Raw genomic sequence first — 13,131 nt, 5'->3', positions numbered from 1 at the left:
GGGGCCCTGGAGCGTCCACCCCAGTCGGGTCTGAACCGCGACTGGGCATCCTTTGGGTCCGATGTGGGCCGCCTCAATTGGGAGAATGAGGTCCGCGTGGTCGGAGCCTATGAGCAGGGTCGGTGTGGCGCCGTCGATGAGCGGTATAGGTAGTCTGCGTAGGTGCTCGTACTTCGCCATCAGCTGTGGGATGGGGTAGGTGTACTGTGACAGGCCTATGTCGTGGCTGGTGAAGACGTTGGTGATGCTATACTGCTTCTCGGGCTGGTCCACCGCTGCTATCTTGAAGGAGACATTTTCACCCTTTATGGTCTTCTGGTCTCTTCTAATGGTACGGATTGTCATTGTTCCTTTGGCACCCCGCAGGCCCAGCTGGGCTGCGGCGGAAGCGAGGAGGAGAGTCTTTTCAGACCCATCGTCTAGGACGGCGTAAGTGTCCAGGACCTTGTCCTCGTAGCTCAGGAGCACTCTGACCACTTTGATGAGCACTCGGGGGGTCCCGCTATGCTGGTCTATGTGGAGCACTCCTGTTGGTGGGTTGCCTTGGATCTTCTGGAGTGGTGCCGACTCGCGGTCGTCCGAGTAGCACCGTGACTCCCAGTGTCTGCTGTAGCAGTCGGTACACCAGGGGGCGGTCTGGTGGATCTTCGGTACTGGTGCCACCGCCTCGGCCTGATACATCACCGTGACGGGCCCACTTTGTTGTCCTGGCGGACGCTTGTTGATGTCATGCAGGACCTCCAAGTGGGCGCCGTCGCACTTGCTGCATTTCTTCTTTAAACGGCACTCAGCTGCCATATGGCTGCGCGCGCAGCGGAAGCAGCGGCGGTTGGCTTTGATCCACTGACTCACCTCGTCCGTGGTCAGCTTCTTGAAAGTGTCACATTGATACAGCCGATGTTCCTTTCCACAGTACTGGCATTCAATCTTCCACTCCCCTTTGGTCGGGGGGTTGCTGTGGTTCTCGTGCTGCGGCACTGACTCGGCCTGGTGCATAACAGTCACTGACCGGTGGTTATCATTAGATCTCCGAGGTCCATCTCTTGGGCTTGGTCCACTCCACACGAACGTATCCAGTCGTAGGCTGCTGACTTCTCTCGCGAGGAAGTCGGCCAGGTCTAGGAGGGATGGCTCGGGACCGTCGGGATCACGGTGGTCTCTCTGCCACCGAAAGCGCTCTTGGCGGGCTGGAGGGAGCTTCTCTAGTATTCGTTCCACATTAGAGTTAGCATATAGTTCATGTATCCCTTTTTCCCTTTGGGACCCTAGCATCCCTACCAGGGATTGTACCTTGATAGAGAGGTCATCCAATGCTCTATTGTCTTTGGCTGGGGGGAGACGATCAATATTCCTTATTTCTTGTATCACGTAGTCCCATATGCGTCCATAACGCTGGTCGAGGGCCACTAGAGCCGCGGAGTATGGGGTGCTTGAGTTGGAATATGCCAGCGCTATATTATGCGCTCTGGGCACCTTGAGGTGCTTGAGGAGGATGGCATATTTGTACGACTCATCGGGGACGTCGGACATCATAGTCTCCAAGCACATCCGTAATTCCGTGTACTGTGCTCTGTCCTCGCGCGTAAAGTCTGGGAACGTCGGTGTGCCAAGGTACGATGCCATGGATGGCTGGCACATTGGTGAGCGTAGGGGAAGGGGCCTCCTGGGCGCGTCTCCCCGTACGTGTTGTCGTGGGTTGGTACTTGGTGGGTACCAGGGGCCGGGTACCCAGGTGCTGTTCCTCGGTGCTGACTGTACGTCAAACTCACCCGTGAGTTGGGTCGGGGGTTTGTAGTGCAGTGACTCGGGGCTGACGTCGGGGCTGTACTGGGCCTCCTGGTCCAGAGTACGTTGCTGCTGGTCGGGGCTGTACTGGGCCTCCTGGTCCAGAGTACGTTGCTGCTGGTCGGCTTGACATTCCTCCTCTTCCTCTTCCTCTGCTAGGTCCTGGAGTCTTCTAGTCAGTCTCTCGGCTACGTAGGCCGGTTCTTCCCGGTGGCTGGGTCTCGTGTGGACCGGTCGGGGAGGGGGGTCGGATACGTAGACAGGATCCTCTTGTTGGCCGGGTCCCGGGTCGCTTCGTCGGGTAGGGGAAGGTGCCCAAGACCCTTGTCGTGATGATCTCCGGGAGCTCCGTGCGGAGCGAGGGGGTGTCGCCATGGCAATCAATTGTTCTATCATCTGCGCCTGCAGCCGGTCGCGCTCTGCTTCGCGCTGGGCATGGGCGGCGTCGCGCTCTGCATTGGCGGCGTCGCGCTGTGCTTCGCGCTGGGTATTGCCGGTGTCGCGCTGTGCATTGGCGGCGTCGCGCTGTGCATTGGCGCTGGCATGGGCGGCGTCGCGCTGTGCATTGGCGGAGGCGCGCTGTGCATTGGCGGCGGCGCGCTGTGCATTGGCGCTGGCATGGGCGGCGTCGCGCTGTGCATTGGCGGCGGCGCGCTGTGCATCGGCGCTGGCATGGGCGGCGTCGCGCTGTGCATTGGCGGCGGCATGCTGTGCATCGGCGCGGCCTCTTTCAATGTTCTCTTCCGTCTGAAGGCGTCTGGTCTCCAGTCTTATGCGGTCGTCTTCACTCCTTTGTTGCGCCTGGAAGCGATCTCGCTCGGTTGCAGCGTGTTCGCGTTCACTAAGGGCTTGCGCTTGGAGTTGCGCGTGAAGGCGCTCTCGTTGGTCTGCAGATTGTTCGCGCTCGCTCGTCTGTTGAGCCTGGAGGCGCTCTCTTTCCATGGTAGAGTGTTCGCGCTCACTAAGCGTCTGTGCTTGAAGTCGATCGCGTTCACCCTGAAGTCGATCGCGTTCGGTGGAGGCTGCCAGGGTGGCGATGAATGCCTGCGCCAGCATCTGGTCCGCCTCGCTGGGGGATGACACTGACGGAGGTGATCGGCTTCTGACAGTGCTCGTTGGAGATCTGTTCTCTGGGCGCGCCTAGAGATCCATCTCCTGGGCGCGCTTCTCTTCTCTTGGTTGTGTGTCGGGTTCTGTCCACGGAGCGCTTTCTTTATCCTAGAGCTCTCCGGGGACTCTCCCGGTGACGTTGTCTGGAGGTATAGTCTGGTCATGTCCCACCTGGTCCCCCCCGTGAGCTGAGTCAGTTTGGTCTGAATCCACTGGGGTCTCTACTGGTCGGGTCGCCTGGTCGGTAGGATTTGACATGCTTTGACTATCCGCTTTATCCGCATTTAACGTCTGTTTAAAGCTAGGTATTAGACTGACAGCGTAGTCCTCTAGATAGGGAGGTGGCTGACGTCTGCGCTGCGGGCGTTCTAGCTTGGGAGAGCCGCTTGGGGAGTGTTCACCGCTGGCCATGGTTAATATCAATATTATATTAGATATTACACTGATACCCTCCGGCTCGAAGGACCAATTGTAACTGAGGGATACAATTCCCTGACTGTATTGAGAGTATGGTATTATTAAACCACTACTTAGTTATGTACTTTAATTACTGGCCATACAGTACATGAATATATCTGGTGAACACCCACACAAGAATACGGCAATGACACATAAAGTTCTAGTTAGAGGGATTTATTGTTATTAGAGCAACAACGGTAGGTTACAGATTGAGAATTATACTTGCGCTTGTAAGGCGAAGAACACTTAAAGTAGGTCAAGAGCGTAAGTCCATGAGAATAGTAAGATGGGTATAACTGACGCCACCTGTAGCATAGCAATTACATAAGGCACACTAGTAGTCAGCTGGAGACACTGGGGGGTTCCCTCCGGTTGTAAGCCGGCAGGGTAGAGGAATGTTCGGATGCAAAGTCTGGGTCAACGAAGAATAAAGAAGCTCCAGCCACGGGAGTCGGTACATGTACTTCCTTGATCGGCAGACAAAGCAACAGCTATAATCCAGTATGCTCGACAGCATGGATGAAAGCTAGCCAGCCTCTGGTCCTAGAGGCGGGCTCGAGAGATGCTCCTCACAGGGGTAGATCCCACACGATAGTGGGGTAGACGGTTCTCTGCTCCAGCAGTCACGGTACCAAAGCAATATAATCCAACCAGAAAATGGTTCTGCATTCGCCGGTGTAGATTCTCCTGTGCACTATCCTTCACATTAAACTAGGTTGAACTTGACGTTACTTCACCAAACTATGACACTTTACTATCCTATTCGCACATGTTCTAAGTGCTCTATTTAGACGCAAGGTTGCTCACTTCACTTGGTCGTTGACTCGTGGTGAAGGCTTTACTGGTAATGAACGAACGATGAACTGAATGAACTGCTGCTGTTTCCACCTGCGCCGTATTTATACGTAAGGTGAATTATCTAGTGCCAACCTCAGTTCTGTCTCGTATTACTGCGCAAACCTGGACATGTTGAGACATGCCTTGGCGTTGCCTTTGAACTTGCCATTGGGGGTATGGTCGTTGGCGCCTAGGGGTCGCTGTCCAATAGGAGAGCGAATATTATGGTCTGGTTTGTACCCAGGTAAAGGGATATTCCGTGTATATATACAAAGAATATACAAGGGATATCAAACGATATACAAATATTATACAAGGGATCTCAAGCAGTAAATATATATATTCGGTTTAATCTGACCCTTTGTAACAGTTACTGTTCACATGTGTGGTGCCGTCGTCGCCTGTCACAGTCATATTTAAGTAAGGATAGTTTGAATGACACTTCAGCACCAAGGCGCTGTCCACTGAAGTTATTATACCTTTAAAGCGCTACTGCCTATGGATAAAACAAGGTATTATAAGGATGTTTTAGGTGGTGGTAGTTTCTCTGTTAGGACATTATAGCTGAAATATATAGCCTAGCTATACTTTTTTCCACATGATCAACCTTATTTGTTCATTATTAGTGCAACAATTAATAATGATATCTAATGTGTAGTAACACATTTGTAGATGCTTTGAAAAATGGATATGAAAAAACTACTATACCTATTTATTTGTTCATGTTCAACAAATGATCTGATATATATTAGAGAAATAGTAAAGTAATACTCTCCAAACAATCTGCATCAGGTGCAGACCTCTTCTGTCTGGCATCTAAATTTATAATGCAATTTGGCTTTTAACTGAAGTCGGGCACAACACTAGACATGTTTAGCAAAACATTAAATATCTTTGGGACAGTTTGTGATAAGGACTTGCCTTATTTTGTTTCGGAATCGGGATATTGTGATCAACATTGTATCTCTCTGGCGAGAAATAAGCGTACAACGAAAAAGACGTCACTCACCACTTAAAGAAATCAAAAGCGTGTGAAACACGCTTTATATTAACTTAATAAATAAACAAAAACGAAAAATCTACTTATGTCAACGAAAATGTCCAGTAGGCCTAACTAAATAACAGATATACATCTCTGTTACACGCAAGCAGCGTCTGATGGCCGAATCTGTCAGACGGCACTGGAGTAGATATACAGTACTGTTACATCCAGAACACACACACACATACACAATTACACAATTACACATGTTGCACCATGTAAGGTAGCACTTTATAATAACACCCTGTTATAATACATTTATACGGTATTTGTAAATAATGAACTAATCATGAACAAACCATTTATATACATTCATAAATTATTATTAAATCATTTATAACTATATTTGTATACCATTTACAAAGTATTTATAACGCATTAGTGGATAATGAACTAATCATGAACAAAACCATTTACAACTGATTAGTACATCATTTGTAAATGTACTCGTTAAAAATTCAATCTGTTGGTAACTTTTTTCCACATGATCAACCTTATTTGTTCATTATTAGTGCAACATTTAATAATGATATCTAATGTGTAGTAACACATTTGTAGATGCTTTGAAAAATGGATATGAAAAAACTACTATACCTCCATTTATTTGTTCATGTTCAACAAATGATAGTGTTAGACATTCATAAAATATCTATAAATCATTTGCAGTGCCCTAATCTAAAGTGAACACTATTCATCATTAACACATGTGTAATACAGTTTGTTCATTATTTGTTGACTTTCAACTCACCTGTTATGAACGATCTGGCTTTTATGAATACAGACACGAGGCAAAGACCAGACTTGTCTTTTCATGTTTAACAAATTATTTGTTAGACATTCATGAAACATCTATAAATCATTTGCAGATGCTATTGTGTGCCCTAATCTAAAGTGAACACTATTCATCATTAACACATGTGTAATACAGTTTGTTCATTATTTGTTGACTTTTTCATCACATGTTATAAATGTTCTAGACAGCTTTCGGATCCACCCTTCTTTGTGACATCAAACAGTGACAGAATTAGGACTATAGATAAATGCAATTGTATTAACACAAACAAAGCAAAGCAAAATACCAATACACATTGTTTATTTATTATTTATTTAAAATAAATGCACGAAGAATTCCCTCCCAAAACACTAGTCTAAACGCAAAATTAAAAGTGAGACCGCAAGACGACTTCCGCGGTTTCTGTTGAGACTCTCTGTCTAAACATTGCCTCGAGACAGGCCTGCGTGAAGGCGATGGATAAGTTGAGAAGAAGAAAAGGACAGTGCATGCATGGGGGGGAGAAGACACTTTGTTATGATCGATGAGAGTCGCTTCAGACATAAAAGAAATGCAAGTAGCCTGTACCTTTATATTAACCAATGCCATTGCAAATTATTAAGCTGGTCATCATAACCATAAACAGTACTGTATATTTGCATATCATGTATGTCACAAATGTAACAGTACTATATATCTGTATGTCATGTATGTCCCTATGCCATAAATGTCTGATGTCATGTATGTTGTGTATGTCATAAATGTCACTATGAATTGAAAATGGGGGACCCTGATGTAAACAAGACAAACGTCTTTCTCTGGTCTGCATCCCCTTAACAATTGTATGTATTGAGCCGTACTGTATTGTACCCATTCTGCAATCTGTTAAATAAAGTGTTCATTCATTCATTCAAACCATGTCACCATTTTGGAAAAATATGGATGCAGTATATTCAACCATGATTAATGAAAATGAATTACCTCCAATTTCTGCTCACATCATAAATGTTTCTGAATCAATGTCATCTCTTCTTTCTTGTTTTGCCATTTTCCCCGAAACACAGGATGGCTGGGGCCCGGAGAACATTATAAGGAGAGGTGTGGAGACTCAGAGGTGTGGAGACTCAGGGGGAACCGCACAGAGCAGTCACTTGAAGACCACCTGGCATCATTGAGTGGCTTGCTAGAAAACATCGTCATGGTCCCCTAGGCCGAATACTTCATGACATCAGAAAAGTACAATACAGATAGTCAGAAGAGAAGAGTCTACACAGGAGAGAAACCATGTCAATATGAGGACTGTTACAAAGCATTTAGTCTTTTAGTTAGTCATAAAATAATCCACACAGTAGAGAAAGTGTCAAAAGATGTGAGGAGTGTCAAAAGATACACATTTTCTTTTAAATAAATAATAAATAAACAATGTGTATTGGTATTTTGCTTTGCTTTGTTTGTGTTAATACAATTGCATTTATCTATAGTCCTAATTCTGTCACTGTTTGATGTCACAAAGAAGGGTGGATCCGAAAGCTGCCTAGGACATTTATAACATGTGATGAAAAAGTCAACAAATAATGAACAAACTGTATTACACATGTGTTAATGATGAATAGTGTTCACTTTAGATTAGGGCACACAATAGCATCTGCAAATGATTTATAGATGTTTCATGAATGTCTAACAAATAATTTGTTAAACATGAAAAGACAAGTCTGGTCTTTGCCTCGTGTCTGTATTCATAAAAGCCAGATCGTTCATAACAGGTGAGTTGAAAGTCAACAAATAATTAACAAACTGTATTACACATGTGTTAATGATGAATAGTGTTCACTTTAGATTAGGGCACACAATAGCATCTGCAAATGATTTATAGATGTTTCATGAATGTCTAACAAATAATTTGTTAAACATGAAAAGACAAGTCTGGTCTTTGCCTCGTGTCTGTATTCATAAAAGCCAGATCGTTCATAACAGGTGAGTTGAAAGTCAACAAATAATGAACAAACTGTATTACACATGTGTTAATGATGAATAGTGTTCACTTTAGATTAGGGCACACAATAGCATCTGCAAATGATTTATAGATATTTTATGAATGTCTAACAAATCATTTGTTGAACATGAACAAATAAATGGAGGTATAGTAGTTTTTTCATATCCATTTTTCAAAGCATCTACAAATGTGTTACTACACATTAGATATCATTATTAAATGTTGCACTAATAATGAACAAATAAGGTTGATCATGTGGAAAAAAGTGACCAACAGATCGAATTTTAAACGAGTACATTTACAAATGATGTACTAATCAGTTGTAAATGGTTTTAGTTTTAGTTCATTAGTTCATTATCCACTAATGCGTTATGAATACTTTGTAAATGGTATACAAATATAGTTATAAATGATTTAATAATCATTTATGAATGTATATAAATGGTTTGTTCATGATTAGTTCATTATCCACTAATGCGTTATAAATACTTTGTAAATGGTATACAAATATAGTTATAAATGATTTAATAATCATTTATGAATGTATATAAATGGTTTGTTCATGATTAGTTCATTATCTACAAATACCTTATAAATGTATTATAACAGTGTGTTATTATAAAGTGCTACCCATCTATCTACACCCTCACACAGGCACGTGCACACATAGAGGCCAAGGGGTGCCTGGGCACCTGCCTTTTTGAGCCTCATCAAAAAAGTGCCCTTTTTGAAAAAAAATATTATTATTTTTTTTTTTTTACCATTAAGCATATAGACTGCCCTTCCAACTGAAAAATGTCAGGATAGAATCTAAATATTAGGTAAAGAGAGAGAGATGCCCCATATTCCATTGTCGTTTGCACGGCCTCCTCAGCGTGCCTCTCCGCGGACCTATATATTTTATGCATAGCGTGGGTGGTGATGATGATGATGATAGAAACCGCTGTTGAATGCTGGTATTACACTCATTGAGGGACACGAAGAAGTCAAGTCCGATGGGATTTGGGAATCTCAAATACAAATCGGGATTGGAATAAAAAATGCATTTATATTAAACAATACAGAATATACAGCACTTCTTGGGGTCTGTAGGGTAAGCACTTATTCCCTCCCCCCTGAACATTTATGGAGATGTATGGGCCTTTTAAGTCAGTGATAAAAGTGTCTTTCAAGGATAAGTGAGCTCCTGCACTGATTATTATAGTTCAATATTCAATATTTGATCACCAAAACCCCCCAAAAAGCATAAAAAGGGGGCCCCCGCCCGAAAAGGGCCCGCTCGGTTAATATATACACACAAGTGTAGTGCCCTTTTCAGCCTTTGAGCACCTGCCCCTCTAAAGTCCTGTGCACGTCCCTGCCCTCACACAACTCTGTCGCTTTTTCGGGAGTAGCGGGGAACATAGGACCTTTTTTTTTTTATTCGTGACGTGTACGTTTGAGAACACCACCGTAATGACAGAGAAATGAAGCAAGCTGACATGGTCGGCCCTCACAAAACTCGTCGCTTTTTCGGGAGCGGGGAATATAGAACCCGGGGAACATAGGACCCTTTTTATCGCGAGCAGGGAACATGGAACCCGGGGAACATAGGACCCGGGGAACATAGACATGCTCCCGGTAGTAATATAGGCAAGGTCGATTATTTAGTAGCAAAGAGCATACTAGTAAAAGACAGTATGAAGGTTAGTAGTTTTTCACTTATACAGACATGAGCTTGACCCCATTGACTTTGCATTAGCTTTCAAAGTGGTTCATATCTGGAGATAGTATGGAGCTAGGACCTACTATCCTAATAGGTCTATACTACTATGCTACTATACTTATACTACTACTTATCATGCGAATATGTCTATACTACTACGCTACTATACTTATACTACTACTTATCATGCGAATATGTCTATACTACTACGCTACTATACTTATGCTACTACTTATCATGCGAATATGTCTATACTACTACGCTACTATACTTATGCTACTACTTATCATGCTAATATGTCTATACTACCATACACTCAAGACTGTCTCACTCAAGTTCGGCACTGCTAGACGAACAATATCACTGACCCTTAGCTTAGTTTAGTTTAGTTTAGTTTATTTACTTAGCAAAATAGTGCTAGGAGGGAATGAAGCCCAAAGGGCTTGTACAAAGTTACACTCCCATCTCGTTGTTCATAATTACAAGCAGGGCCGCCTGGGAGAAATGCGAGGCCCTGTGCGAGATTTAAACAGCTAACTCTAGGCTAACTGATAGCATCAAACTAACGTTCCCAGCCGAGCGCAGCCGGCAGCTAACGTCGTAGCTAAACAGCTAACTGGCTAACAGTTAGCTCAACCCGGCTATCGCTAACCATTAGCTAACGCAGAAGCAAGCTATGCAGCTACCACTGAAAAACTGTACAACATGAGAAAAGCAATACAGGTGCTGACACCAGGCCACACACCGTTAGCTACTAGTACTACAACAGCTAGTCGGCCAGTTTAGCTCCAGAGAGAGAGAGAGCGATATCCACGGCGGGAATAGAACAGAGTGCATTAAAAACTCACCAAACGTCCAAGAGGATGGAGACAACCGCGTGGAGTTGACGAAGTTCATCTGCCGAACGACCATCCTCTTCATCTTGGCATAACAATGCTGCACGTGCTGTCTCTAGGTTAGCTAACGCTAGTTAGCCTTTAGCTAAGCTAGCTACTAGCCGACATCATCATGGCTATATCCCGACTGAACCACACTTAATATTATAACGTAGCTAAAGCTAACTAGCTGTCCCTGTCTTTAGCCGGGATGGCTAGCCTGACTGAACTGTCTAACATGCAACAACTTTCATCTTCAGTCCATCTGCCGAACGATGTCCTCTTCATCTTGGCTGGCATAACCTAGGCTCCAATGCTGCACGCGCGAAATAGTCAGACGCTAGTGATGGGTCGGTCATGAGCGACTCGTTCATAAGAGCCGATTCATTGCCGTGAGCGTGAGTCGAATCGCTCACGTCTGGCAATGAGTCGGTTCACGCCCCCCCCTCCCCCGGCACGCACACAGACACACACAATGAACTCAACAGACGCTACCTTACCTGGCTGTAACCCCTCCCCTCATTGAAACCAATTCTGCTGCCTGCAGAGCCTCAGAGCCAGGAACGTGTCTAATGTGAAATATATAAGCATATAAGCAAAACTAGATTTTAGGTCTGTGATGAAAAAGGGCCTCGCGGGAAGGGGGGCCTTTTTTTTTTTTTTTTTTTTTGTGTGCAAGGCCCCCCTTCCCGCGAGGCCCTGTGCGACCGCACTGCTCGCACACCCCCTGAGGCGGCCCTGATTACAAGTACATGTTGTAAGCATGGTCTACAAAATAAACTACAAAACAGGATCAGAGACATAAGGCAGACACTATAGCGAAAACATGGAAAATTGACACGAGTCAGTAACAAGAACAATCTTTTATTTTTTTTTTGTATTATTTTTTTTGTACAAGCTTCCAGAGTTGTATCTTTCCTGCTGACATTGTTGTACAGAACTTGTAAGTCGCTTTGGATAAAAGCATCAGCTAAATGACTAAATATAAAAAATGTATGATGTAGTATGAGGAACACTATTGGTTAGATAAGACTCTACTGATCAACACACACACACACACACACACACACACACACACACACACACACACACACACACACACACACACACACACACACACACACACACACACACACACACACACACACACACACACACACACACACACACACACACACACACACACACACACACACACACACACACACACACACACACACACACACACACACACACACTGATTACCATCTTCCAAAAGGTGAAGTATTCAGAGTATTGACATGTGGAGAGAGACCTAGTGCAGCATAAGCCTACCAGGGTGGCGTGTCTCCTGCAGCTTGGCTTCTGGCTTCTGCTGGTTTCTGTCCAGGCTCTGCCGGCGGTCCGGAGGTGGCGGGGGGGCGTCTCCACGCTTCAACGCGTCAAGAAACGGGGGAACCGGGAACTCTGCGCGGAGAGACAGGAGGAGGAGGAGGAGGTTGTGTGATCTCAGATCTTAAACACTTATCTGTGTTTCACTACACATATGAGTGCATGCTTACCAACTGTTCGCCTGTTTTATTGCAACACTACTATCTATCACCGACATCTAAGAAGGGAGATCCCCCCTTTAATGGCCCTTCTAAGGTTTCTCTCCTCCACATTGCCTGTGGTGCATTTTTTCCTATTGCTAGGTTTTAGTGAGTTTTTCCTTACCTTCGCGTGGGGGTATGTCTGGGAGTGTTGCATTTATTTTGCATTTATTTAACATTTTTTGGACTTCATGGTGTTTTTGTTTTGTTCTTGATTTATTGTGATGTTTCTTTTTTACTTGTTTAAAGAAGACATGTCCGGCCCATGGGGACATTGACGTGTGTTGTCGGGCCTTACAAATACATTTGCTTTGATTTGTGTGATCTCAGATATCGGTTAACCGGTAGGGGGGTGTCCTTTTCTTTTCTTTTTTCTTGCCTTTTTTCACATTGTTTGAAATAAAGATTAAATTCCATTGAATAGTCAGGTGTCATCGTCTGGTGTCTGGGAGTCAGAGCTGCAGGCGAGGACCAGGTCTTACCTGCTATCTTGTCATAGTCTGGTGTCTGGGAGTCAGAGCTGCTACTCTCCTCCAACACGTGTCTCCTCTGACACACTGTTCCATCCAGGTCACTGAAGCCACCTGGAAAACTCTACAAAGACACAGTCAGTCAGTTCATTCATTCGTAAGTCAGTCAGTCAGTCAGTCAGTAAGCCAGCTAGCCCATCAGTAAGTCAGTCAGCCAGCTAGCCCATCAGTCAGTCAGTCAGTCAGTCAGCTAACCCGTCAGTCAGTCAGTCAGTCAGTCAGTCAGTCAGTCAGTCAGTCAGTCAGTCAGTCAGTCAGTCAGTCAGTCAGTCAGTCAGTCAGTCAGTCAGCCAGCTAGACCATCAGTCAGTCAGTCAGTCAGTCAGTCAGTCAGTCAGTCAGTCAGTCAGTCAGTCAGTCAGTCAGTCAGTCAGTCAGTCAGTCAGTCAGTCAGTCAGTCAGTCAGTCAGTCAGTCAGTCAGTCAGTCAGTCAGTCAGTCAGTTAGTCAATC

At 44.8% G+C, this 13,131-nt stretch overlaps 1 protein-coding gene across 1 annotated transcript in view; it reads right to left on the bottom strand.

The window, feature by feature from the left end:
- gramd2b (GRAM domain containing 2B) overlaps positions 1 to 13,131 on the bottom strand; it is a gene marked incomplete at its 3' end in the record, with an annotated part of 76,695 nt that overhangs the window by 23,743 nt on the left and 39,821 nt on the right. Inside the window, exons 8-9 of the mRNA XM_084323153.1 lie at positions 12,632 to 12,743; positions 11,893 to 12,024 (exon numbers count right to left, since the gene is read on the bottom strand). Of these exons, the coding sequence (XP_084179279.1) occupies positions 11,893 to 12,024; positions 12,632 to 12,743 (244 nt within the window). The remainder of the gene's footprint in view (positions 1 to 11,892; positions 12,025 to 12,631; positions 12,744 to 13,131) is intronic.

Source organism: Notolepis coatsorum, assembly GCF_963971535.1.
Source record: "Notolepis coatsorum genome assembly, chromosome: 10".
Classification (NCBI taxonomy): Eukaryota; Metazoa; Chordata; class Actinopteri; order Aulopiformes; family Paralepididae; genus Notolepis; species Notolepis coatsorum.
Note: the sequence above shows the minus strand (reverse complement) of the source record. Positions and strands in the feature narration are given on the sequence as shown.